Source organism: Nannobrachium achirus (genome assembly GCF_963921795.1).
Source record: "Nannobrachium achirus genome assembly, chromosome: 9".
Lineage (NCBI taxonomy): Eukaryota > Metazoa > Chordata > Actinopteri > Myctophiformes > Myctophidae > Nannobrachium > Nannobrachium achirus.
The window spans coordinates 51,724,726-51,752,593 of NC_137818.1; the positions used below are offsets into that span (position 1 = coordinate 51,724,726).

The following is a 27,868-nucleotide window of genomic DNA, read 5'->3' on the forward strand; positions in this document are numbered from 1 at the left end:
GACACTCACCCAGTGGAGATCCAACAGTCATAGACAGCCAGTTGTGAGTCAGGCACCAAAATGGCTTGTGTAGTTATAAACCCCATGGGAAAACCCTTGGAAAGCTTACGTCAAACGTGCGTCTGTGGATGACTATTGAAGAAAAACACATGGTCAGCCCTTCTTTTAGGTTAGTTTTGAGTTTGGTTACAAAGTCGAGATCTTTAATGGCTTTTGGTGAGGCGTTCCACCTTTTGGTGGCAGAAATAGTAAAATGCAGCTACATGATTGCTATTTCAGAAAATTATCTTTGTCTTGTTACAGATGCACTGTTTAAGCCAAACATCATCATCTTCCCCTCCATGAACGGGCTTTCTGAGGATCAGCAACAGGAGCAGAAGGTGTTCAAGGGTTCCAGTTTCACGGTCAGCTGCTCCATCCAGCCACAGTACCCAGGAGGTTCCTTCCACCTCACCTTCACTGGACCCAAACACACCCAGCCAGATGTCACTCTACCTGACGACATCCTGTTACCTGAAGCAGACATCACCCATCATGGGGACGACAGCAGTTTCAACACAACCCTGAGCTACACCCAGCCCTCTGATTATAACTCATCTGAAGCAGACTACACCCATGAAGAGGATCAGAACAGTTCAGACACAACGCAGAACCCCACCCTTCCATCTGCCAATGACTCTGACAACGTCCAGTTTACTGAGGCAAACCACTCCCACCAAGAAAACAACAGCAGTTACAACACAACACACACCTTCATCCAGCTGGCTGTCAATCACGCTGCCAACTTCCTGTTTCCTGTGGCAGACCACACCCACCAAGGGAACTACAGTTGTGTTTATCACATCAATGATTCTAATCAAAGCTTCTCCTCTGAGAGTGAGCTCCTCTCTCTCGATGTCATAGGTAGCCTGAATTACCTTTTTAAGTCTATATTTGTGGAAATATTTAGTTTGTGTCATTTTCAGTCCGTCACCTGAACACAGTGTATCCTTACTGGACAAGAGATATTTTTCTGAGCTGAGGTTCAGCGAGGACCGGCTGTGATTGTGCAGTTGTCGCTGTGATTGACAGTTCTTACTTTTTCTTCCTTGTGTTCAACTGTTTCGCAACTATGCCTAACTCTAACCTCACAAAGCTAAACCTAAGCCTAAATTAAATCCTAATCTTGACCTCACAACCTTTAGCCGATTAATCTAGCAACCACATGGCAATTTATAACATTTCCAAAAAGAAAGAAGATTGTTTAACTTTATTTGGACGCTGGTGTGATATTAGTGCGCAAACTCTAACTCAAGACTCCTGGATCGCTGCCCTGCAATCCCTACGATTCTGCATCAGGGTCTTGAGCTCTGCAGTGTTGTTAGCTCCGCTGTGACACTGCGCTGTGTTGCACCACTGAGGTGCACCTCCTACCTCCTCCACTGTGACAGCACAGTGTGTTTATGTAGGTGCTATGCCTTTTCCCCTCCTAGCAGGAGGGCTTCTAAAATGCTAAAATGCTTGGTAGCCAATAGCTAACTTCAAGCTAACTTTATCCTGTTCCTGTTCATGCACAAAGGAAAGTGTTCAGGCGCGTCATGGCTGCGCACGGCTTGTGCATATACAGCGTATGTCTATGGTGGATTCTATGGCCATTGGGCGCCCTCTAGTGGTGATTCTGGGCACTGAAAGGGTTAATGACCAAATATGTTTCTATATCATTCTTATCAATATGTTTGCTATCTCTAACATCATCTGTTACATTTTGATATCTGATGCTTCAGCCAATAACCTTTGTCTTTTTACAGATCCACTGTTTAGACCAAACATCAGCCTCTTCCGCTCCATAAAGCCGGTTTCTGGGGGCCAGCAGCAGGGGCTGCCGGTGTTGGAGGGTTCCAAGTTTACCATCAGCTGTTCCATCCAGCAACAGTACCCAGGAGGCACCTTCCACCTCACCTTCACTGGAAACAACACAACACACACATACACCCAGCCACCTGTCAATCACTCTGTCAACTTCCTGTTTACATTAGCGAACCCCACCCACCAAGAGAACGGCAGCGAATCCAACACAACACCCACCCACACCCTGACAACTGTCAATAACTCTGAGAAATTCCTGTTTCCTGAAGCAAATTACACCCACCAAGGGAATGATAGCAGTTTCAACGAAACATACAACCACATCCAGCCAGCTATCAATCACTCTGACAACGTCCTGTTTACTACAGCAGACCACATCCTGCAAGAGAACGACAGCAGTTTCAACACAACACACAACGACACCCAGCCAGCTGTCAATCACTCTGACAACCTCCTGTTTGCCCACTTCCTGTTTCCTGCAGCAAACCACACCCACCAAGGGAACTACAGCTGTGTTTATCACGTCAATATATATTCTCAGAACTTCTCTTCTGAGAGCGAGGTCGTCTTTATCACTGTCAAAGGTAACCTGAATGAAATTGACCTTTCAAGTTGCAATAGCACACTCAGTCAAACTTAATAATGAATTAAAGTTTAATTTAAAGCTGATCCATATGATTACTGATGATGTTCTTATCCAACATATTTCTCTCCCAGCCTCTCATCTGACCGCTAACATCACAGTGTTGCTGCTGCTGCTGCTGTTGATTCTGCTGACCTGTGTGGTCTATCGTCTCTGGAGGGTAATTATAATTACTATACATCTTTATCTAATTATAACTAGAAAGATGCAACTCTGAGAAATTGCAAGTGTGGTTGCCGTTTTTACATTTTCCTACAGTATATAAGTCAATGGGGAAAATGTTTTCACTAATAAATGATATCTCAATATCAAAACGCAAGCACGCGATTCCCGATGAAGCCAGTCTTTTTGACATAATGACTCGAGTGTATGCCGGCAAACTTTTTGGGTAAAGGTCTTTGCACACTGCTGCGTTTTTCGGGCCGAATATCGGAGTGAATTTCGGAGTGCGTGAATAAAAAAATCAACCTCACGTTATGTCAATCACGTTTGCACACTGCCGCCCGTTTCGTATTTATTTTCGGACCAGGGTTGATTTTTTCCGATTTTCGCAGCTGTCGCACTGAGTCCCTTGCTCTCTCTCTCTTTCCTCTCTCTCTCCCTGGCCTACGGCTTTCGGATTTCCAAAACGCAACGAAAACATGCAGTGCAGTGTGCAACCACCTTTACTCTATAAAGAATAAAGTTGTACTGATTGCTCGGGCAACCACATTAATTATTACATCTTTATCTAATGAAATACTGTAATGTAGAGGAAGCAGCTACACTGTTTGTATCGAAGAGAGCTACATCTTATCCAGTAAGAAATACATTTGGTCTCTGCCGCTGTGTTTCTCCAGGCCACCAGATGGCAGAATGAAGAAGAGGAAAACGTAGAAGCGGTTTATTATAATGTCGGAAGGGAGAACGTCGAGCTAGTTTATAATAACGTCGCCCGTTCTGATGCCGAAGCTGCCAGACCCAGTGAAGAGCCAGATTACCACCAGTATGAAGAGATAGATGTCCAAGTAGTTTCTGAACCTGGACTCAGTGAAGAGCCAGATTACCACCAGTATGAAGAGATAGACGTCCAAGTAGTCTCTGAACCTGGACCCAGTGGAGAGAACACGACACCACATGTACGAGGTGGATCTCTAAGGAGGTGCTGAAGCTGGACAGAGTGACGCCTCAGTCCAGCTTGGTTCACCTCAGTTGACACCTACTGTACTTCCAGAATATCACCTGCACACTGAGGTGGATCTCTAAGGAGGTCCTGGAGTCGCTCCAGCAGGGAACACCTACCATCAGCTCCCAGTACTCACAACAACACATACCATCAGCTCCCAGTACTTACAGCACCGGATATACTGTATTCATTGCAATGATGGCCTCAAGGACTCTTCAACGCTTTTCAACTTTGGGGGAGCCCGGGACCAAACTGGGAACTCTTCAGGAACCCTCTGTGTTCTAAGACGGCAACTCTACCCCTGAGCCACTGCCGCCCTGTGAATCCATTTCCTCACCCCGAAAAGCTGGGTGACCAATCAGGGCCCAGGATTTGTCTGGTCTAACCATCTGTGTACACAGCTATTTCTTTTTACCCGCCCCTTGGAAAAAAAACCTTCCATATAAAAGTACCAGACTCATATTCATGCAGTGATATAGTTTGGCAACACGAGACTATAGTCTACTAGTAAGACACCTGAGGGTGGAATGCGACCTCAGGGTGACATGCGACCTCGCCCTAAAGGGTGAGGTCGCGCCAATTCTTGACTATCTGGCCAACCACAGCGTTTCTCTGACGATTCTAGTTGTTATCATTCTGGGGGGAGTTTGTTCATGTTTTTGTGAGGGTATCAACCCTAGGAGACACAGGGAGAACATGCAAACTCCACACAGAAAGGCCCTATCGCCTACCCCACCTAGGGTGTGAGCGATAGGGCCTAAACATGGAGATGTGGAGAACACTATATATGGAGATAGTCCAGTCCATCATGTCATATGGGACTAACGTCATAGACAGTAGCCATTGTTAGGCCGGAGTCAATAGCTGTCTGTCTGACTGTCTGTACAGGAAGTGATGTCACATGACATACTTTTTATGCCCATATATGAGTCATTCTGTACCACATCTCCATGTTTAGGCCAAACAGGTTCGCTCCATTTCTCCATGTATAGGTCCAAATGACCAACGTCGAGCTTGACAAGGAGGATACCGCACATTGTACCTCATCCACCATTTCTTCTCTCTCCTTTTGGTATCTTTATCCTCCTCCTCCTTTTTTTCTTTTTTATTCTTCTCTTTTTTTCACAGCCACCCCCATATTTACTTTAGAAAATATATATTAAATTCTAAGAACGTTTCGAGTACCAGTTTGATACAAGAGCGAATAAGCGCTACACTTCTGGAATCCTGTGCGTCGACTTAAAGTCGGATCCAGGCCTAATAACTTTATCTAGCCGCCCCCGTTGCCACCTCCTTTTCTTTTCTGAGACACATTGTACCTCATCCACCCTTTCTTCTCTCTCCTTTTGGTATCTTTATCCTCCTCCTCCTTTTTTTGTCTTTCTTAGTCTTGTGTATCCTTCTCTTTTGGCTACTGTCTATGACGGTAGTCCCATATGACATGATGGACTGGACTATCTCCATATATAGTGTTATCCACATTTCGTGTAGCCGCCCCGTCCAGGAAGTGATGTCACAACTCGCTGACATCACACTGACATCACAGGGGTACGGAAGGACACTCAAGCGACACGGTTCTTCAGAGTATATGAGACCTTCGGTCGCAACAATTATATGCCTCGTTGCAATATATAGCAATGAGGCTTCATCATCATTTTAATGTCCATTTTTATGTAGAGCAGTTGTATTGTGGTGTGATTATTTTCTATACATTTTCATATTCGCTTTTGTAGGATCAACTTTAGTGTGCATATAGATGGAAGGTTTTTATGAGATGCTATAAAAGCTCTTGGCGTATAATATCAGTCAAGCAGCTCTAGTTTGTATGTACTGTATATATTGTTTTATTTGTATTTTGTTACTTATCTCTTTTGTTGGATGAACATCTTATGTTTTGAACTTAAACTGAAAGTTGGTACGGTCCATTGGTTGAGCCAATAGGAACATGAACAGTTGATACAGTCCATGAGAGGAACCTTGACTTTATGGTACTGTCCATTGTGAGCCTATAGGAACATGAACATAATGGCACAGTCCATTATGAGCCTATAGGAACATGAACATTGGTACAGTCCATTATGAGCCTATAGGAACATGAACATTGGTAAAGTCCATTATGAGCCTATAGGAACATGAACATAATGGTACAGTCCATTATGAGCCTATAGGAACATGAACAGTTGGTACAGTCCATTATGAGCCTATAGGAACATGAACAGTTGGTACAGTCCATTATGGTGGCACTTCCGCTGCGATGCTCTATAGGAACTATAGCTGAATTCCAATCCGAAGGGTTCGCACTTTGAAGTGCGCATTTGAAGGGCTATGACGTCACTGGGCCGCGCCAAATAGCAATCTACAAGCTCACAATGCGTTGCGTTGCGACGCATTGTGAGCTTGTAGATCTGTGACCAGTGACGTCATAGCCCTTCAAATGCGCACTTCAAAGTGCAAACCCTTCGGATTGGAATTCAGCTATGGACATTGGTACCACAGATATAAAAAGCTAGATGCCTCATCCGCCGCTGCAGTTCATTGGAGCGACGTGCAACAACTGGATGCAGGATGTCCGGGAGTGCCGGAGACCACGCTGCCAGTCAAAGTGATACTGGCCAATCACAGTGCGTCTTTTCCGGGACTTATCAATTCAATTCTACAGAGCTTGTTCCGATGTTGCGCAGCGCAGATGTTCTTGGAGGATGCGTACGAAAAGATCCACGCCCACTTGCCTCTGATTGGCCTACCAACTTCCGGTTTCTGTGACGCACGTGGAAGTGGGAAACAACCGGAAATGACCGGAAACGACTGGAAACGACCGGTCGCCGATTTCCGCCAGCATATGCCCCAGAGCCGAAGGAGGTGTCTACCTTTCTATGCTATATGATTGGTACGGTCCAACAGGAACATGGAACCGTTCCAAGAACATTGTGTGTTTTCTAAAGCTCATGGAAATTATAATGTTTGTTCATTCATGTAAAGTTGACTGTTTAGATGGACTCATTCCTATGACAACAGCGTTACACTGTTGAATTTATAAAATAACGTTTGTTTATTTTTTTATATCATTACAATTTAATAAAGGTTTACTGTAATACAGGAACTTCTCATTGGTTAATGTTGGATAAAAATGTTCATGGTTATTAAATTTTTATAATATTACTGTGTAAAAACGTATAAACAATATTATATATACTTCTGTTGTATAAAACACAAATAGTTCATACTTTATTCAGTACAGTAGGCTATAGCCTAATACAAATCCACAGAGCACATCCCTGTAGTTGTGCAATCATGAGTTAGATCACATTAGTTTTATCTCTTCTATGGTACCAACATCAATACAGCATGGAATTGTGGACAATATCTTATCCAACGACAACAAAATATAAGACGCTTTGGGAAGAGGCTAAATGTCATCAAACGGTGATCCATGGCTCAAATGCTGCGTACGCATGCACAAACGAGCACGCTCGCGGGGGATTTCAGGGGACCGCGCCCGCTCGCCTCGCCGCCCCAAAACTTCGCTGCGCGGCCAAAATAGCCGCCCGCCTCCCATTGAAAATGAATTGCTAGGAGGCGGTGACCGCGCGTAGTGTGGAACCCCCTTAAATGAATAAATAATGGACCTTGATATGAAAAGGGTTGAAAATATAGACTACTCGATTATCTTCGTCAGGCATGGCGACAAGCAGGAAATGTGAATGTTAAATACACACACAACAAGAGGTAATCGGCAATGCACTCAGCTGTTCACAATGTTGGAAATCAAAACGTAACCGCGCCCCACACTCATACCCAAGGTAACAGGCTGCAGTAAACAGTGACAAGCCTATGTAGGTTAATATAAATATCAAGTAGTCTCAGGGACTAAGGGGGTTACAAAGAGGACATAATCTATGTAATGCAGAGTAATAAAATAAATAAACTCCAAAACAAAACAAAAACATTGTGTTGTAGCCTATGACTCAAAGTCTACATAATGGCACCATCGAATAATAAAGGTACAGCATAAAGCAATATATCAATCAAACTTTATTTACAGCCGAAGCCAAAGATAGACGTACAGACAATAAAAATAGAATATAAATTCATTTAAAATGAATAATAAAAAAAACAAAAACGAATAAAAACAATCTATAGAAGACACTCATACCAATGTGTCCACATATGAGAGCTATATCTTACAGAGCTATACTTCGGATTTATCAACATGTTAATCACCTCATTATGAGACCCATCAAGTCGACTTTTAAAGCTAAACATCAGGTTTCTAAGGAGAGCCTGGAAGGTGGTGAGACCTGAGTCACAAAACAGCTGGCTAGCACTGCCACCCCTAGGCCTCTTCAGGAGGATCCTGGGTGCATCATTATAAGCAACTTTAAGTTTGCGCAAACTCTTTTTTATAGTTCACCCATAATGGAGCTGTATATAAGGAGTACAGTAGGCTCTAAACAGTTTCACCTTGACCTCATCTGAGCAGTAGTAGAATTTCCTGACCAACATGTTAGCCTGCATATAGTGTGTGCCAGCGCCAACGTCATTGTAGTTCTTAGCGGCCATTTCTTGGGTAAAAACACAGGTGTTTCAATTGTTTGATTGCATAGAACTAATGCTTTACTCCAATCAGAACTCCTGTGTAAGGCTGTGTTTACCCAAGAAATGGCCGCTCTTAGAACTTCATTTGGCACACTCTATACAACATACGTCTCTGTCTTGTCAGGATCATCTTCCATCTTGTCATTCATAATGTGCCCCAAATATTTACAACTATTACACACAGCAAGGGTATGACCAGACAAATAATAAAACATGGTCCAACCAGCTAGTTGTACTGTGAGCTTCACTATAATATGTATAACTGACAGCAGGTAGAAGCTCTTGACTGGATAAAACAAGATTATTATCATTACAAAACCTAACCAAAATGCTTTGCAAAGTAGGAATCCTTATCAGAAATGTCGGCATTCATGTCCCCCATAACATAGATGCATGCACACTGGTGATCAGAAATAAAGGAGCTAATAAATGCAAGTCTATTCACATATTCATCATCATTTTGTCTAGACTCATACGGTGTATACATGTTCAGAATAACAAACTCCCTGCTATTCATTTTTATCTGGACACCAATACACCAGTCTACTTTAAAACCCTGCAAGGCCCGAATTTATTTCTACTGGCCCAAAAAAATTCAAAAAAATCAGATGGTGTTGTAGGAGTCCTAATCACAGGAAAATGTAATGTTAAAACATTAATAATGTTTTTGTAAGGTTTTATAGCCATAAATCATAAATCATAAATCATGCTCTAATTTGCATTTTGGGGATATTTTTACAATAATAACACATGTACATGTTCTAGACATTCTAATGATCACGAAAAAGAATATTACAGGCATTTTACTTATGTTTTAGTGAGGAATAGCTTCAGTTAAAAAGCGAGATTTTGTTCGTCCAGACGCTGAACTTCTCTGGGAGGTGTGAATGTCAGTCTCTGTGGGGGGTATTTATATCCAAATATCGTGGCCAATGGCATTGTAATACTAAACGATAGGATTTAATGGTGGTGTTAATGTGAAAAAAGAACAGGAAAACTAATTATAACATTTTTGAATAAATGATTTAAAAAACGTTGCCAAAAAGCAACGCTGGGCCTTGCATAACACTGATTACGGAGTCAAGCTTTATGTGTCACAAGATGGCCACGCCCCCCCCCGAATTCTCCCTCTCACAATGCCATGAGAGAGATCAGTTGTAGACTCCCCCGTGCCGTGAAAGTTTTCATGCACAGAGTTTAACCCCCCCGGATCCTGTCTGGAGAGGAATGTCTCCTGCAGACATAAGACATCACATGTTTTCAACAGGTTATCAACCTCGATACGTCGGGCTCTGTCCCCCATCCTGTTACCTAGGCGCAGTCCTCGACAGTTATATGATGTCACCAGCATTATAGATCGGCATTATTCTCTGCGTGCATCAGCTGTCAGCTCCTTACTCCCCACTAGGAGAGGCTCTGTGAGCACGGGGCTCATAGTAACGCCGCACAAAAACACCCTCTGGCCATATCTGTGGACTGAACATGTCAGCTACTTCTTTGCAGTCCCCCGTGACATGAAACGAACTAAATCTACTGCTGGTCGTTTCATGACATGACAAAACATGACAAAAAAAGTATTAAAAACAAAGCAAAAAAAACTACCCTAAGAATGGTTTGATATCAAATTCCTCATTGAGGCCGTGAGGGGCCATAGTGTTAAGTGAGTATATATAGAAGGCCTCACGTTGAAGCAGGAGCCGATTATGGTCCCCACCATGGGGAGGTCTGTTAACCTTTTCAATACCCCAGTATATATGAGACTGAAGGTTAGAATCAAAGGGTCTTTGATTGAGAGGATTAGGAAGGATTTTGTCCACAATTCCATGCTGTATTGATATGGTACCCTACCATTTGGTACATTAGTGTAGACTTCTCGTAAATTAAGTAATGCAGATGTTTAACAATAATTTAACAATAAGAGCTTAAAATAAAACCATCTTATTACACTCTCAAGAGTTAAAGATCTAAGGGTCCATTTGGTTACCAACTCTCCATCATTTAGCTTGGGACCACCTGGAACCTGTTTGAGAACCACTGGTCTATTTGTTATTAAAATGTAACTGTTATGTAAAATATTTTTAAAGGGTTGTTTCATTGCTGCATGCAAGTATTTATGTTAAAATAGGCCATCCTACATTTAGAAAGTGTCAATGCATATTCATGAAACTGGGAATCCAGGTGAATGGTGCACCTACTACACCTGACCTAGTCATATACAGGAAGATATAAAAGTCTAGTTCCTACCTGTAGAGAGACATTCTGACTCTGCTACAGATGATGGTGTTTCTCCTCTCATGCAGGGTGAAGGGGAACTCATGGTAGGTCAAAGCTCAACCTTGTGTAGCACAGAATAACCATACATGTGTATAAAGGCTAACCTTTAGTTTGTTGCAGCCAATGCTACTGCTGGCTTTGTTGGTTAGTTAGGCTATTATTTTTGGAGCGGTGAAAGCGCTCCCAATAGACAGGTATGTCCGTGGGTATGTATGTATGTATGTGGCTGGCTGGCTGGCCGTGTCTGTAGCCTGGCAATACCTTGAGTGGCCACACACAACACACAAGTTAAAGGAGGGGCGCTGTTCTGCAGCACACGCACACGCACACACACACACACACACACACACACACACACACACACACACACACACGGTATAGCTGCTCAGATTCACCGCTCCACTTCGAACCGAGGTTTGATTTTTTTTTAGCACATGGATGCTTATCATGCTTATAGCACTTTTGTGTCAACATTGTTGTATTCTCTTATTCAAATGTATTCATGTATTTGTTTGTTTGTTTAATTATTTATTTCAATTTACAATGAAGTGACCTCCAATGAACTGCTGTGCTGTGTCTAGAGACCTGGAAAAACAGACCAGGTAAAACAGTATTCATTCTATGCGTTGTACGGGTCTTTGTGTATTTTAATGCATTTTGTTCTTCAGCTGTGGTGCTGGAATTGTCTCCCGTCCTTGTGCTTACATTGTGCTGCAGGAGTTGTGTATTCATTCACTGCAAAGCAAAGTAGGTTAATGCAGTTTGTTCTTTTTATATTTTTTTGCAGTGCTAACCGCTCCTACATCTGGCTTTGTCTGTTTGTCCTGTGTCTGTCAGGGCTGTGATTGGTCAATTGGTGTCTATACGGTCAGGGTCACATTGGCCATAAGCTTCGCAGGATGCCTAATGAAATTAATTCAGAAATAGCATCGCTCACTGGGTGTGACTTTTCTTTGGCCCTGGCAACTAATGTGTTTTGTCTGTTTCCTTAGAGGAAAAGACACTATTATTTGACCCTTTTTTATTTGTTGCTGTTTATTTGAGTTTCACATTTGACGTATAGTGGCATAGACTTTTAGGTTGTATTCATAGTGACTTGTTTTGATGGGTTTTCTCTCCTCTTTGTATTATAGTGTAGTGTTCAAAGCCGGGTCCGCCCAACACAGCTTCCTTTCTCTCTTGGGACTGCACTGTGGGACCTTTTGGTTTTATTGGTGTGTATTCTAATCCCTGACACTGCATGTTTTTTGTATTGAATACATTATATTGCATGAGTTGTTTGGTGCCAGGCCTGTTTCCCTCTCTCTCCCCCAATATTAATTTGATAGTACCATGTGCACGGCTGACCCTCCCTTCCCTAGCCAGAGGAGAGGGAAGCTATTGTGTAATAGAGTATGTCCTATTTTTCCATAAAGTGTCTCAGTTAAATTCTTCCTGTTTAGGGGAAGTTGGTCACATTTCACAGTGTTGAACATTCTGTTTAAGGGTTCCTCCTACCCCCTCCACAAGCGGGAGGTGGCGTAGTCGGCCTCTCATTAGTACCAGTTACTACAGAACTAAAACTTATTAGATGAGTCAGCCTCCAAGTTAGTAACTCTTTATCTTTGCAAGAAATACATGTCCTTCCATCATGCATTTTCAGTGTTTTGTCTCTCTCGCTGTAAATTCATTTTGTTTCAAGGTTGTGAAGATGAACACCACAACATCCAATAACTCCATGGAGTGTGTTCTAGATACCAGTGTGACAGCGGTGGTCTTCCCCTGTTTATATAGTGTCCTCTTTCTAGTGGCACTGGTACTGAACAGTATGGCTGCATGGATCTTTTACAAGATCCCCGCTACCTCCACATTTATGGTCTATCTAAAGAATGTGGTGAGTAAATGGATGTGTGTTGGAAATGTAATTTGTCAGTGCAAACATATAGAAAAACAAAGTGATTAATAATATGATCCTTCACCCATACCGTAGGTGGTGGCTGACATGCTCATGACTCTGACCATCCCTGTCAAGGTACTGAAGTATCCAGGTGTAGGCTCCTTGCGCCAGCGAGTCTTCTACTGTCGATACTCAAACTCTCTGTTCCACCTCTCCATGTATGTCAGCATACTTTTTCTGGGCCTCATCAGTCTGGACCGCTACCTGAAGATAGTCTGGCCATTTGGCAAATATGCTGTGCAGAAGGTCCGGGTTGGTCAGGTGCTGAGTGCAACTGTCTGGGTGGTGATGTTCTTTTCAGCGCTGCCCATCGTCATCCTGGCTGACAAGCCACCACAGCTCTCTGGAGGAAAGCTGGAGTGCATAGACCTGTGGAGTGGGGTTGGTCTGCAATTGTATGAGGCAGCCCACTACGGGTTTCAGGTAATACATGGTTAACTTTACACTGTAACTGTCTAAATGTAACTCTTGTGATATACTGTATTCCATGTTAGTCATAACCAACCCAATGTAGTTGTGACCGTCAGGTCACAGTTACTATGAAAACCTCCACCGGCTGTCTGTCAGTCAGTCCCTCTGTCCCTCCGTCTGTCCTTCTGTCCATCACATCACGTCACATCACATCACATTCACATCACATCACATCACATCACATCACATCACATCACATCACATCACATCACACTTTTGGCCCTACTCTTATCTCCGGCAACCGTTGCCTCTATCCATGCCAAATTTTGCACACACACCTTGGCTGGCAAACCACAACCTCTGCCCCTGATATCTCACATGCCCCTCTTCTAGCGCCACCATGTGTTTGCTTTTTGCATGTGTATACCTGTACATGCAACATGACGGTTGCTTATCTCCCGATTAGGGAGTCTTACTGGTATTTACCAGTAAGACTCCCTAATCGGGAGATAAGCGACGGTCAAGTCGCATGTATGTTGTCTGCAAAAAGCAACCTCATGGTGGCACTAGATGAGGGCCATGTGAGAAATCAGGGGCGGAGGTTGTGGTTTGCCAGCCAAGGAGTGTATGTGCAAAGTTTGGCATGGATAGGGGCAACGGCGCCGGAGATAAGAGTAGGGCCAAAAGTGTGACGTGACAGACAGACGGAGGAACGGACTCATGGTGTCTTTGTTGTTCTTTCTATTGATGTATTGTGTGCAGGTGGTGTTCTGGAGTACACTGGTTCTGATGCTGTTCTGCTACACCTTCATCAGCAGTAAGGTGTACGAGTCATACAAAGCCTCCAGGAGCAGCTCTGAAGTGACCAGTCGCAGAACCAAAGCAAAGGTCTTCATTGTGGTAGCAGTGTTTTTCATCTGCTTTGCCCCCTTCCACTTTGCCACTTTGCCCTTCATATTGAACCAAACCCCGAACACAGCAAACCAATGCAGAGCACTGAACACCGCCAACATCGCCTATGAGACCACCATATGGCTGTCGACCATGAACGTGTGTCTGGATCCCCTCATCCACATATTCTTGTGCAAGAAGTTCCGGAGACATCTGACAGCCACACTCAGCCGCAAGACACTCACAAAAGTCAAAATGGACATGTGTGTCACTGTGTCACAGTGTGTGACAGGAAAGGCTGTTTAACTTAACTTCACATTCACCAGGCTTTCATTACAGTGGAAAGCCTGGTTTCTATCTAGAGAAGTGTACTCAACCCGAAGTGTACTCAACCCGCGGCCATTTCCCATGCGGCATGTCTCTGCAGCCCGTCATGGTCATACCAATAAAAAGAATAATCTTTCTACTTTCAGTGTGGACAAATCATTTGCAACAATAGGAACAAGTTAGGTTTGTTTCCAAAATGTTATTTTGATTGTTTTGAATAGGATTGTAGATATATTCCTGCTAAATGCCTAAATTGCAAATATACTGTAGTGACAAGAGAGTGTGATAAGGCTCAATTTCAGCTGAGTATTTACTTACTTACTCTCCTCTAATAATTGTCCTCTGATTTATTGGAACAACAGTTAACAACGTTAATCATTCCATGATGATGACAATATTTCTGTCCAATGATGTTTGGCCTTATAAAAGGAAATGCGTCTTTTTACGATTAGTTTCCTTATTTTTTAGACGAGTCATGTAGCATATTAAAAAATAAATGTTGTCCAAAATAGGACTGACCGTTTTATCCTGCGGTCCTTGGACTTATGGTATTTTGCTGAGTGGCCCCTGAGCCATCTTAAAGAAGTAGTTCGCCCCCAAAATGAAATTTCTATTGATTACTCACGCCATGGACAATAGGTTCAATGATTTTTTTTTGTCGCATTCCTAAGACAAAAATGTGATCAATGCATGGCCCTGGATGAGGACCCAAATGCATGGCACTGGATGGGGAGACCGTCAGGGTAAATTTTATTTTATTTTATTTTAATTAAAATGTTGTCTTAGGAATGTGCCAAAAAAACAAAAAATATTATTGAACTCAAGTCTCCATGGCATGAGTAATCAATAGAAAAAGGTCATTTTGCGGGTGAACTACTCCTTTAGGTTGAGTATAGTCCTGATCTAGAGATGTCTACTGTACATATTATTGTGCAAGATGTTCCGCAGAAATCTGAAAGCCACACTCAACCGACCCTCACACAAGACAAAATGGACATGTGGGTCACAGTGTGTGACAGGAACTTAAACTTATCTTCTCATTCACTGGTTTCTATCTAAAGACTGATAGTTATTTGCTTCAACACCATGCTCTTATACTATTCTATGGAAGCATATTATGTTTGTGCAATAACTCATGCACTCTGGGTTCACCGAGAGGGCCTGCAGATCACTAACATATGATGCTTGGCTGTAGCCAAGGCCATGAACAGTGCTGTTTTAAGAGACAATCCCTTCATCTCCATTTTCTCTCGTAAGCTGTGAGAGTCCATCCAGCACCAATAGATCCCATTCATCTGGAAACCAGTTGGCGGCACCTCACTCAATCTCATGAAGCGCATTCCAAGCCAAAATGTCAGGCTGATATGGCTGCCAAGTAGATGCTCACCTTAGAGAATGTTCTTAGCTTGTCTTCCTTAAGGAAAGATATGATGCTCCCCACAGGTGCTTAATTGGAATGCAATTAAGTGTAATCTCTCACACCATGTTTTTAACATTTGCGAGATAATTGCTGAGACATGTGGCTCTGAAATCTGGTTTGAGGACATTCCAGCACATCTGTCACATGCACATCACAACCAAAATGTATGAATTTCCTAGGTCCCAATCATATACTGTAGTAGGCATTTCATGTGTTAAGTCAAACTCTTTCATGTGTTAAGTCACTCTTTGGGCTTAATCTATTAATCAATAGTTTAACTAACAGTGTATACATTTGCTATACTGGGTCTACAGTAGATTGTCTCTCTGGTTTCTAAATTTGATACTGTCCTCCAGTAAAGAGTATGACTATTTTCTGCTTCTTCTAAAATCAGTTTTTGTTCGATTTGCAAGTTCTATTTACATCCTATATTACATTCTAGAACTGACAGAGCGGTGCATTCTACAGAGCGGTGCATTCTACCGATCGACGACCCAAAGCAGTCCAATTGGTTAGGACTGATCACGTGGCACACGTGCCGACGTCCTCACGTCACACCAGCGCCATACGTGCTGACGTAGAGTCAACACCAGGCTAACAGTTAGCTAAACAAATGATGTACTCACGTTTGCATAGTCAATAGCACTACTGTCCACATTCCAGTACATTCCATCACTTAGGCACGAGTCCCGATCACATTAACACCAGTAAGACTCCCTAATCGGGAGATAAGCGACCGTTGGTCGCTTATCTCCACAAATAGGCCAAAAGTTTGTTTTACCAATTATCAAGACATACGGGCAGTTGACAGTTTGCCATGGTTACTCATTGAAGTTGAATCTCCATATATGGAGATAACCTACGCATCACACTAAGTCTGACCTCACCAGCCCATATTTGGGCATGAGCAACTTATGTCTCCATATATGGAGATATGATGACATCACACAGTCCTCAGCCGATGATGTGGTGTGATGTCATACAATACACAAACGAGCCCTACAGTATAAAGGGGCAATTCTTGCCAGGAAAGAAGCATTTCTTCGACTCAGACCTTATCGCCAGGGTTGGCTTATAGCAGCTGTCGGTAGGACCATATATGGATTCTGTTAGTGTGGATCTCCTAACAGGGCATCATCTGGGATACAATCCCTATTATGCCCATATATGGAGATCCCTAACAGAATCCCTTTCATGCCCATATATGGAGATCCCTAACAGAATCCCTTTTATGCCCATATATGGAGATCCCTAACAGCATCCCTTTTATGCCCATATATGGAGATCACTAACAGCTAACAGAATCCCTTTTATGCCCATATATGGAGATCCCTAACAGAATCCCTTTCATGCCCATATATGGAGATCCCTAACAGAATCCCTTTTATGGCCATATATGGAGATCCCTAACAGAATCCCTTTTATGCCCATATATGGAGATCCCTAACAGAATCCCTTTTATGCCCATATATGGAGATCCCTAACAGAATCCCTTGTATGCCCATATATGGAGATCCCTAACAGAATCCCTTTTATGCCCATATATGGAGATCCCTAACAGAATCCCTTTTATGCCCATATATGGAGATCCCTAACAGAATCCCTTTTATGCCCATATATGGAGATCCCTAACAGAATCCCTTGTATGCCCATATATGGAGATCCCTAACAGAATCCCTTTTATGCCCATATATGGAGATCCCTAACAGAATCCCTTTTATGCCCATATATTATGGAAAAATCCCTGCTCTGAGTATCTGACATCAGTGTGATGTCACCTGTTTATGCCCATATATGGAGATCCCTGCTCTGCGTATCTGGTTGCTATGGTAAACAGTTGGTTGCTAGGGTAAAAAAACATGGTTGCTATGATAAACAGTTGGTTGCTAGGGTAAGGGTGGGTGACGTGACGTAACGTTTTTGCTGTCCTCGGTGTCAAACATGTATAAATAAAAAATATATTTGTCAAAAACCTTCTGAATATTGTGCAGGACCTTAAGCTTTATGTGAACTTACTCAAGATTAAAACATTTCATTCCTCATTTCTTCAGAATCTTCAACCAAACATGGCAAAACTCATATGGTGTGACTGTCCTGACCTTGTTTCTCAAAGTGGGAACTTGAATAAAACTAAGAAAAAGAATTGCTAAAAATCATTTGAAAATGAATTTAGGCTAAAAAAAATGTCTATTTTGAGCCTATATCTTTTCAAAGTCAAAGCATAATGTTTTCAGTCATTTCTGATCAAAAACATTTTGTCCCCCAACCCAAAATCATTTGGTGTGACACTAGTTTGGAATAATTAAACAGGCAATTATTTGGACACCTATTGGCTAGAGAGGTCCTTCTTCTGTAAGGCTATTCGGCACTCCCAGCACAACTGCAAGACAGGTGTCTGAGGTGAGTTATGATTTTAACATTTTCATGAAATGCCATCTTGTTGAAACGTTGACAAACTCACCATTCTGGATGTCTTTTGGTGTGACACCTTTTCTTTAAAAAAAGCTTAAGTTATTTGAAGTTTTGGTCATATTTCCATGTAGATCTAGGCTGCTTTGTTATAGCTAGCATGCTGTTAGCATGCTAATGTGTACATAGTAGCCTCAAGGTAAACCTAAATGGAGAAAACAGTAATATGGTGTGACACTTAATCATATGGTGTGACATGTCTGCTTGTCACACCATATGACTTGACTGTCACACCATATGATTTATACTGTATTTAACTACAGATATAACAACAAATAACAAAGTTCCATGTTTCTTTTGTACATTTAAACATTTGTTTTAAACATTTTTACATAAAATGTAATTTAGCTTCATTCAGTGATACTTCAAATTCATCAGACAGAGCAGAAACCCCTTCACAGAAACCTTAACATATTGTTTCAATCTAAACAATATTTTCTCTTTGTCTTAAACTATACATTCCATTTTCTTTTGTCAGCTGGAAAATGACAAGTGCTGAGAGAACGAGAAAGTACAGGGAGAAACTAAACAATGACCCAGCAAGGAGAGAGGAGCCAAAGGGGCGAGACTGCATTTTCTACGAAGAGCAGGAGGTTGTCTGTGGCATAGCAGAACCGCAACAAGGCAGCCGGTTTGCTACCCTCACCAAATACGACTGGCTGATGTACAATACAGTCTAAATGTATAATCTAATCTGATCTAATACTTTTGTACTTTCACTCACTGGACTGGACAGGACAGTGGACAGTGTTAAGGTAGGACCCGAGACAAAACTAGCGAAAATAGCTGATCTACAAGCTCTCAACACGTTGTGCTGCGAGAGCTTGTAGATCAGCTATTTTCGGAGTTGCGCAACCCAGCACTCTTTAGCTAGTGGAGATGTGGTGTAATGTCATGATTCCTAATTACATTTGTTCAACACAAAAAAATGCTGTGTTCAAGTTCAGGAGACTTCGGAAAAAAGCAATTTACCTGAATGCTGAGTTCTGTTTCCACTAATTGGTGTTAATAAAATGTTGCCTTCAATGCCTTGGCTCCAAGTGTGGCTATGCGCCTTATTGTCCCTTTAGGATCCTTCTGCCTGGGCCGGCAGAAGACTTAGGTGTGCGTAGCATTCCTGTGCACATCCTCATCATCCATCTACTACTACAATTCTTTCTTATCCCATGTTAAAGCCCTACAATAATATCCTGTTCAGAAATATTAAGGCCATGTTATCCTGGGTAATTGTTTAATCAATCAGTAAAGTTCAGTACTCACTAATAGGTAGGTTAAAACACAGTTTGCTTTGACACATGAAGATATGATCATACGGTGTGACACTAAATCATTTGGTGTGACATTCCAAATAGTGAGAAATCATACCTTTATTAATGATTAAACCAAAAAAATGTTTATGGATTACATAGAGAATATTATCAGGAAGAGTCACAAATATTTGTGTAATTTTAGAGAAAGTTTTGACAGAATACATTTAAAATATGTTGTAAGATCATGAACATGGGCCTCACACAGAGTGTCGATTATGAAAAAAATATACAGATATAATTAATTTTCAAAAAACTATAGTGGATCACTGGTTAGTTATGATAAAGGACTTTGATAAAGTGAGTAACTTAAGAAAGATGTACTCCATTTTCATTTTATGAACAATTATTTTCATGTCACACCATATGACGATTTTAGGCACAAGTACAACAAACTGCTGAATAAAGTCTGATTCCAATACAATATCTAAAAACAAAATGTATTTCCATAAGGTTGAGAGTGAGTAGAACAAAAGTAAATAACTTTTATGCCTGCAATTTAAAGTTTTTTTAAAAACACATTTTTTGGGGCGTCACGTCACTGACCCGTAAACAGTTGGTTGCTAGGGTAAAACCATGGTTGCTAAGGTGGTTGCTAACGTACACTAACAAACCAGCAACAACAGACTGTTGCCACAGCAACGTACACAAAGGTTTGTTTATATGACATCAAACCGTACACAAACAAAGGTGTGACGTGTGACGTGTGACGGACGGACGGACGGACGGACGGACGGACGGACGGACGGCCGGTGGAGGTTTTCATAGTAAACTGCTCCCTGACGGTCGCAATAATCTTCATGTATGTACATCCCATTACAGCAACGTAATGTTACTCTTTTTAATTCGCGGAGTTCTTCACCGGAAGTGCGTCCGGCCGTCAAATATGTCCGACCGGAAACGTGCTGCGGCACAATAGTTCCGCCACAATAGTTCCCCCCCCAAAAACATTTTTTTTTTCATTTTTTTTTAAACTCTTTTTTTTTCAAAAAACTTTTTTTTCTTCAAAAAAATATTTTTTTTTCAAAAAACTTTTTTTTGAAGAAAAAAAAGTTTTTTTTTCAAAAAACTTTTTTTTTAGCCATATGAGCTTTTCACGTTAACAACGAGGCGAGGGGGCGTAGATGTGAGCGGCGCGTAGCGCCGCGAACCTCTAGTTTGTATACATTCTTTGGGAAATGTGTATGCATGTATGTGCATACAACACATGTAGATAATGAAGCAATGACATGCTAATAGATAATACATGAGCTACATGTATAGCAGGAAGCTTCACTGTCTTCAGTGCATAATAGAGAATTAATAGTTTTACACTGGAAGCAGTTCATCATTGCCACCAAAAGCTTAGTCGCTATCTTAAACACAAATGTGACAAAAAAACTAGTATGGATGATTCACATGTTGCATTTCCTATGATCTCTACAGTATAATCAGCAGTATCCCAATGGAAATGTTGTGTTTTTGTCATAATAGGACAGAAGTGAAAACGTTTGTCTTGTGACCACGATGTGGTGCCAACGCACATGTAAACACGCCACACACACATACACATTTTCTTCAAAGATATGAGGATGGAAAGAGGATGTTGACCTTCCTGTATTTTTTTGGAAATCCTTATCATTCACCACAACCAGACAACCACAACCGTACATGGTGAGTATTACACTGTTATGGCCTGCAGAGAGAAAGAGAGTCATTGGAGTGTGCCCCCGAAGTCATACTTGAGCTCCAGAGACCACACATTGTAAGTACTATTTATTAGTGTTAAATATAAAATCTGTTATTTGGCATTCAAGAGCAGAAACCTATATGGATTGGTAGTCTATTCTACATCTTGATGTAGGGAGTGATAAGTAACATGGACTTTGATATGGGGCAATTGGTCCAGTCAGACCATCTTGTGAATGGTCTAGAATGTTATTACAATGTGTTACTGTCATGTACAATATGTTATTTACATGTTTAAAGGTTGTTTCACTGCTACTGTATGTAAACAGGTATTTATTTTAGAATAGGCCATCCTAGAAGGTGGCAATGTTATTACCTTTTGGTCCCAAAGAAAACATTGAAACTAATACCCAAGACTTACTGTACTAAGATAAGTCAGCCTACAAATGTGTCTCTTTGTTGTTGTATCCACATCCATCATGCATTTACAAAGTCTTCTCTCTCATACTGTTAATTCATTTTGCTACCTGTTTGTTCTTTCTATCATTTGATCATCTCACTGAAACGATTTCCACTCTGAAGTTTGAAGATGAACACCACAACATCCAATAACTCCATGGAGTGTGTTCTAGATACCAGTGTGACAGCGGTGGTCTTCCCCTGTCTATATAGTGTCCTCTTTCTAGTGGCACTGGTACTGAACAGTCTGGCTGCATGGATCTTTTACAAAATCCCCTCTACCTCCACATTTGTGGTCTATCTAAAGAATGTGGTGAGTGAAGGGATGTGTGTTGGAAATGTATTTGTCAGTGCAGACATATAGAAAAAACATTTCAAGGTGATTCATAATATCATCCTTCACCCATAGGTGGTGGCTGACATGCTCATGACTCTGACCATCCCTGTGAAGGTGCTGAATGATGCAGGTGTAGGCTCCTTGAACCTGCAAGTCTTCTACTGTCGATACTCAGCTATTCTGTTCCACCTCTCCATGTATGTTGTCAGCATACTTTTTCTGGGCCTCATCAGTCTGGACCGCTACCTGAAGATAGTCCGGCCATTTGGGAGATATGCTGTGCAGAAAGTCAGGGTTGGTCGGGTGCTGAGTGCAACTGTCTGGGTGGTGATGTTATTTCTAGCACTGCCAATCTTCACCCTGGCTGACAAGCCACCGCAGCTCTCTGGAGGCGAAATGAATTGCGCCTCTCTGTTGAGCGAGCTGCACTTGTACGATGCAGCCCACCTCTTCTTTCAGGTAATACATCAAAACCTTGTATTTTAATCCAGTGGTTCCCAAACCTTTTAGCTTGTGACCCAAAAGAGAAATTAGGCGTTTACCCAAACTAATGAAAATAGCAGATCTACAAGCACACAACGTCATTGACGGACGTCACATGCACAGGATAAACTGTCCATGGAAGAACAGAACAGCACATGTGCAGGATGAACTATATCCATGGAGAGATTTCAATGTATTTATGCTTGCTTTTTTTTTGTAATCGGGACAAACAAGCAAATTATCTTCACCCTAAACTACAGTATCTACTTCAGACAATGTTTTATTCAAGTTTTACACGGCACACCTTGGGTGCGTTTGGAAACCCGCACCGAGTGTGTGCTCGGTGTAGTGAGTGCAGTGGGCGTGACGTTGGAGAGTGCGTTCAGTGTGGCTTATTTACGAACGACCAGTTTTAACAGGGAGCTGTGTGCCTTTTCACTCTGAACTCTGAAGGCAAACTTTCTGAAAAGCAGCAGTTGCTATGCTAACGTAACATTGACATTGAAAGGAGATGTAATTCATAGCATTGGCATACCTGCTGTTAGTTTACACGTTAATGTGTGTGAAACTATCAAGGCCAAACGACCAATTAAGCTGCAAATGCTGCATTTTGCGGTAATTTCCTCCATTCTTCACAGCTGAGAAGCGTTCGAGACATGGCTATGAAAACCAACCAATCAGAACACCGAACCACCGCACCACACCGCGTCACCGCCTAACCCCATCTTCTGAGTAGGGTTGGTGAGTGCGTGCACTCAACACACCAGTGCGCCGCGCACTGGATTTCCGAACGACAACGCACCAAGTGCACCGAATAAACGAACGACAACATGGCACACCAGTGCGTTGAGTGCGCATTTCCGAATGCGCCCCTTATATGTACCTAAACAAAGGCATGTCACACATAGCCCACAGTATCATAAAAGACAGGTACATTATCAGCAACTTCAGTTTAAAAACAGATATTACCCTGTTTTAAAGTGAACATTAAACTGAACATTTTTCCCCCCAATACTTGATATGCCATTCGATTTCCGTACACAATTGCGTCACCCAACAGATGTCTTCCGTGATGACCCAAGTTTGGTTCCTATGCCACCGTTTGTGCACCACTGCTCTTAGCCATCCGCTTGAAGTGAGTCTGTGTGAATGTTAAACAAGGTCCAAAGTCGAAACAATTTGCTTTGTTGTGCTTTCTATTGATGTATTGTGTGCAGGTGGTGTTCTGGGGCACACTGGTTCTGATGCTGTTCTGCTACACCTTCATCAGCAGGAAGGTGTACGAGTCATACACAGCCTCCAGGAGCAGCTCTGAAGTGACCAGTCGCAGAACCAAAGCAAAGGTCTTCATTGTGGTAGCAGTGTTTTTCGTCTGCTTTGCCCCCTTCCACTTTGCCCGTGTTCCCTACACGCTGAACCAAACCCTACTGTCTGTAGGGTGCAGAGCACAGAGCACCATCTACATCGCCTACGAGACCACCAAGTGGCTGTCGACCACGAACGTGTGTCTGGATCCACTCATCTACATATTCCTGTGCAAGATGTTCCGGAGACATCTGAAAGCCACACTCTGCTGCAAGACCCTCACACATCGCACCATGGACATGGATCTTAATAACATCTAGAGATGTCACTGTGTATGTGTGTGTGTGTGTGTGTGTGTGTGTGTGTGTGTGTGTGTGTGTGTGTGTGTGTGTGTGTGTGTGTGTGTGTGTGTGCGTGCGTGCGTGCGTGAGTGCGTGCGTGCGTGCGTGTGTAAGGAAAGGCTGGGCAGGTATCCACCATGGAGTGTAGGGATTCAAATCCACTGTAGTGCATTCGGTTTGGCCATGCATCTACGAATAGGTTGTCCGTGTTCGTGGAAGGGAAGCTGGGCAGGGAGAGCAGTCTTTGTTGCTGCATTACCAACTCCTACTGAAGTTGTATGAGAGATCTCTTGGAGATCCTGCCTGTTAGCAGCGGGTGTTAAACTGTAGAATGGAACCAAGGGCCTCTTCACTGGCAGATGAGCCATTAGATTAGGGTTCTTTTTATACATGAAGAACTAAAGGAAAGATAAATTGTGAAAAGGGTTTTATGCAAGCATGACCAATGGGACTTGTAAAATATTGATGACAGCACTTGATCAAGTTTCATGTAGCTACCGTACAGATGAGATTTCAGTTCCTTTCATTGGACTGTCAGCTGGCAAACCTAATCAAATGATTGGTTTGGATGGAAGTGTATTTCCAAGTTCTCTTTCTTTGAAAAAATGAAATAAAAAAAACAATTACATACATAAAATGCAGACAGCACATGATCCAGTTTCATGTACGGTATATACAGCCCATGTATGACTTCACTTGTTTCTTTCCTTTTCTCAGTGGACAACAAATATTTGTGTTTGTCACAAGTTCCCTTAAACCACCATCGCTGTAGTTGTAGAACACTTCCCCACTGACAGGCGACAGAGTCGCCAGTGCTACTGCTACCGCAGAAACACATATCATCCTCCCCCTCACGGCCAATATAAAGCCAAGCCAGATGCACCACAGTGGATTCAAACACCTAGACTCTATGGTAGTGGAAAGATGTGCACCACCATCCAACCACCATCCAAGTGCTCTAACCGCTACACTAGTGCGGCCCCTATATATATTATGCACTATTATATTAAATCTGCACAATGACTGGGTCCAGACTGTTTGCTTCTCTGGTTTAAAATGGTTACATTTGTGATATTGGGTTTCATGACTCTTTAACATGATTGCGACCGTCAGGTCGCAGTTACTATCAAAACCTCCACCAGCTTTCTGTCCTTCTGTCAGTCAGTCAGTCAGTCAGTCAGTCACTCACTCACTCAGTCCGTCACACGTCACGTCACACTTTTGACCTACTCATATCTCCGCCACCGTTGCCCCTATCCATGCCAAACCTAGCACACACACTCCTTGTCTGCCAAACCACAACCTCCACCCCTCAATTCTCACATGGCCCTCTTTTAGTGCCAACATGAGGCAGACATGCTTCTTGCAAAGCACATTTTCGGCCACAGCTCCTAAAATATTTGCCCTAGACTCAATGGGATTGTGACAACACAGACACACTTCAGCTCCTGAGACCACACACTGTAAGTTCAATTTAATATTATAATAATATAGGGTTAGGGGTAAAATAATATATTTGGAGTTCAAGAGCAACAAATTAATTGTTGCTCAACAATGCAATCATTTTACTGTGTCCTTCCCTTTTTAAGTGGGCAATATAAGTTCTGGATATGACGCTTGTGCATGCTCATGGTTTAGCATGGTTAAAGGACAAGTCCGGACTAAAATAACATAATAGCCTTTTTTCCCTATATTGTGTATTATATAGAGGTGTAACGATATAGTAACTGAATAAAAAAATAATAATAATTTGCAATGATCTACGATATTGATATGCAAAAGCATATATCGGACCGATTTGGCTTTTTTAACGTATCGGTATCGTTTAAAATGCAGATAATCTGTATCATTTTGCACTGCAAATAACTGATTGTATGGAAACTACATTTTTTTTGGTGTCTTGTATTTAGTATTTTTAAGAAGGAAAAAAGAGGGGTTTAATGTCAAGGTGTTTTTCATCTGCTTTGCCCCCTTCCACTTTACCCTTCATATTGAACCAAACCCCAAACACAGCAAACCAATGCAGAGCACTGAACACTGCCAACATCGCATATGAGACCACCAAGTGGCTGGCAGCCACAAACGTTTGTCTGGATCCACTCATCTACATATTCCTGTGCAAGATGTTCCGGAGACATCTGAAAGCCACACTCAGCAAGACCTTCACACAAGGCACCATGGACATGGATCTTGAGATGTTAAGTAAGGAAAGGCTGTTAATAGGTGAAAGTGAGGGTGCTTGGGTGGTGCAGGGTAAATTCCATATCCACCATGGAGTCTACAGATTCAAATCCACTGTAGTGCATATTAGGAAAACCTAATCAAATGATTTGTGGTTTGTACGGAAGTGTCTTTCCAAGTTCTCTTTCTTCGAAAAACAATTACATACTTAAAATGCAGACAGCACATGATCCAGTTTCATGTACGGTACACATATACAGCCCATGTATGACTTCTTTCTTTCTTTTTCTCAGCTGACAAAAAATATTTGTGTTTGTCACAAGTTCACAAGGACTTACAGTATCTATTAATCATTATTACCAGTAAGACGCCTAAGGGCGAAAATCATCCAACTGCTCTAACCGCTACACTGTGTGTCCCCTATAGATATGAGATAATAAGACATTTGCACAATGACTGGGTCTAGACTGTTTGCTTCTCTGGTTTAAAAATGGTTACATGGCCTCCAGTAATGAAAATAACGATTTACTTGTTCTTCAAAATCAGATTTTATTCAATTTGAGGTAGAGAGTAAGTGCTATTTATTTATTTTAACTGTATTATCAATGTTGACAATGACATACTTAATGGTCTTCTAATTGCGACCGTCAGGGAGCAGTTTACTATGAAAACCTCCACCGGCCGTCCGTCCGTCGGTCGGTCGGTCACACGTCACACGTCACACCTTTGCCCTGCTCATATCTCCGCATCAGTATATAGGGCTTGTTTGTTTATTGTATGACATCACGCCACATCATCAGCTGTGGACTCTGTGATGTCATCGTATCGCATCAGTATATAGGGCTTGTTTGTTTATTGTATGACATCACGCCACATCATCAGCTGTGGACTCTGTGATGTCATCGTATCTCCATATATGGCCATCTCCGTATATGGAGATATAAGTCGTCCATGCCCAAGTATGGGCTGGTGAGGTCAGACTTTGTGTGATGCGTAGGTTATCTCCATATATGGAGATTCAACATTCCAGGCAATGCTCTCTTCCCTGGTGAGAATTGCCCCTTTATATAGGGCTTGTTTGTGTATTGTATGACATCACGCCACATCATCAGCTGTGGACTCTGTGATGTCATCGTATCTCCATATATGGCCATCTCCGTATATGGAGATATAAGTCGTCCATGCCCAAGTATGGGCTGGTGAGGTCAGACTTTGTGTGATGCGTAGGTTATCTCCATATATGGAGATTCAACATTCCAGGTGTAACTATGGCTACCCGTATGACGTGAGAGGTGGAGGTTGTGATATTTGTGGAGATAAGCGACCAACGGTCGCTTATCTCCCGATTAGGGAGTCTTACTGGTAGATGATTATCTATTACCAGTAAGGCTCCCTAATCGGGAGATAAGCGACCGTAGGTCACTTATCTCCACAAATAGGGCAAAAATGTGTTTTGCCAAAATCTTCCTGATCCATGTTGATGACATGAGTGTAGACATACTGTGTAGTGATTTTCGTGATTGCGACCGTAAGGTCGCAGTTTAGTATCAAAACCTCCACCGGCCGTCGGTCGGTCGGTCGGTCGGTCGGTCGGTCGGTCGGTCACACGTCACACCTTTGCCCTGCTCATATCTGGGCTCGTTTGTGTATTGTATGACATCACGCCACATCATCGGCTGAGGACTGTGTGATGTCATCATATCTCCATATATGGAGACATAAGTTGCTCATGCCCAAATATGGGCTGGTGAGGTCAGACTTAGTGTGATGCGTAGGTTATCTCCATATATGGAGATTCAACTTCAATGAG

At 42.2% G+C, this 27,868-nt stretch overlaps 2 protein-coding genes across 2 annotated transcripts; both read left to right on the top strand.

The window, feature by feature from the left end:
- Positions 1-12,213: 12,213 nt before the first annotated feature.
- Positions 12,214-14,067, top strand: LOC308290962 (P2Y purinoceptor 13-like; the record flags this gene model as incomplete). Its single annotated transcript, XM_080732877.1, has 3 exons — positions 12,214-12,396; positions 12,493-12,882; positions 13,633-14,067. 3 exons carry the CDS (start codon positions 12,214-12,216, stop codon positions 14,065-14,067), a joined length of 1,008 nt encoding a protein of 335 aa, XP_080589003.1.
- A 7,474-nt stretch (positions 14,068-21,541) lies between these two features.
- Positions 21,542-23,856, top strand: LOC308290964 (P2Y purinoceptor 13-like; the record flags this gene model as incomplete). The annotated part of the gene is made up of 3 exons (XM_080732879.1): positions 21,542-21,724; positions 21,821-22,207; positions 23,449-23,856. The coding sequence occupies 3 exons, from the start codon at positions 21,542-21,544 to the stop codon at positions 23,854-23,856; spliced, it is 978 nt and encodes a 325-aa protein (XP_080589005.1).
- Positions 23,857-27,868: the final 4,012 nt, after the last annotated feature.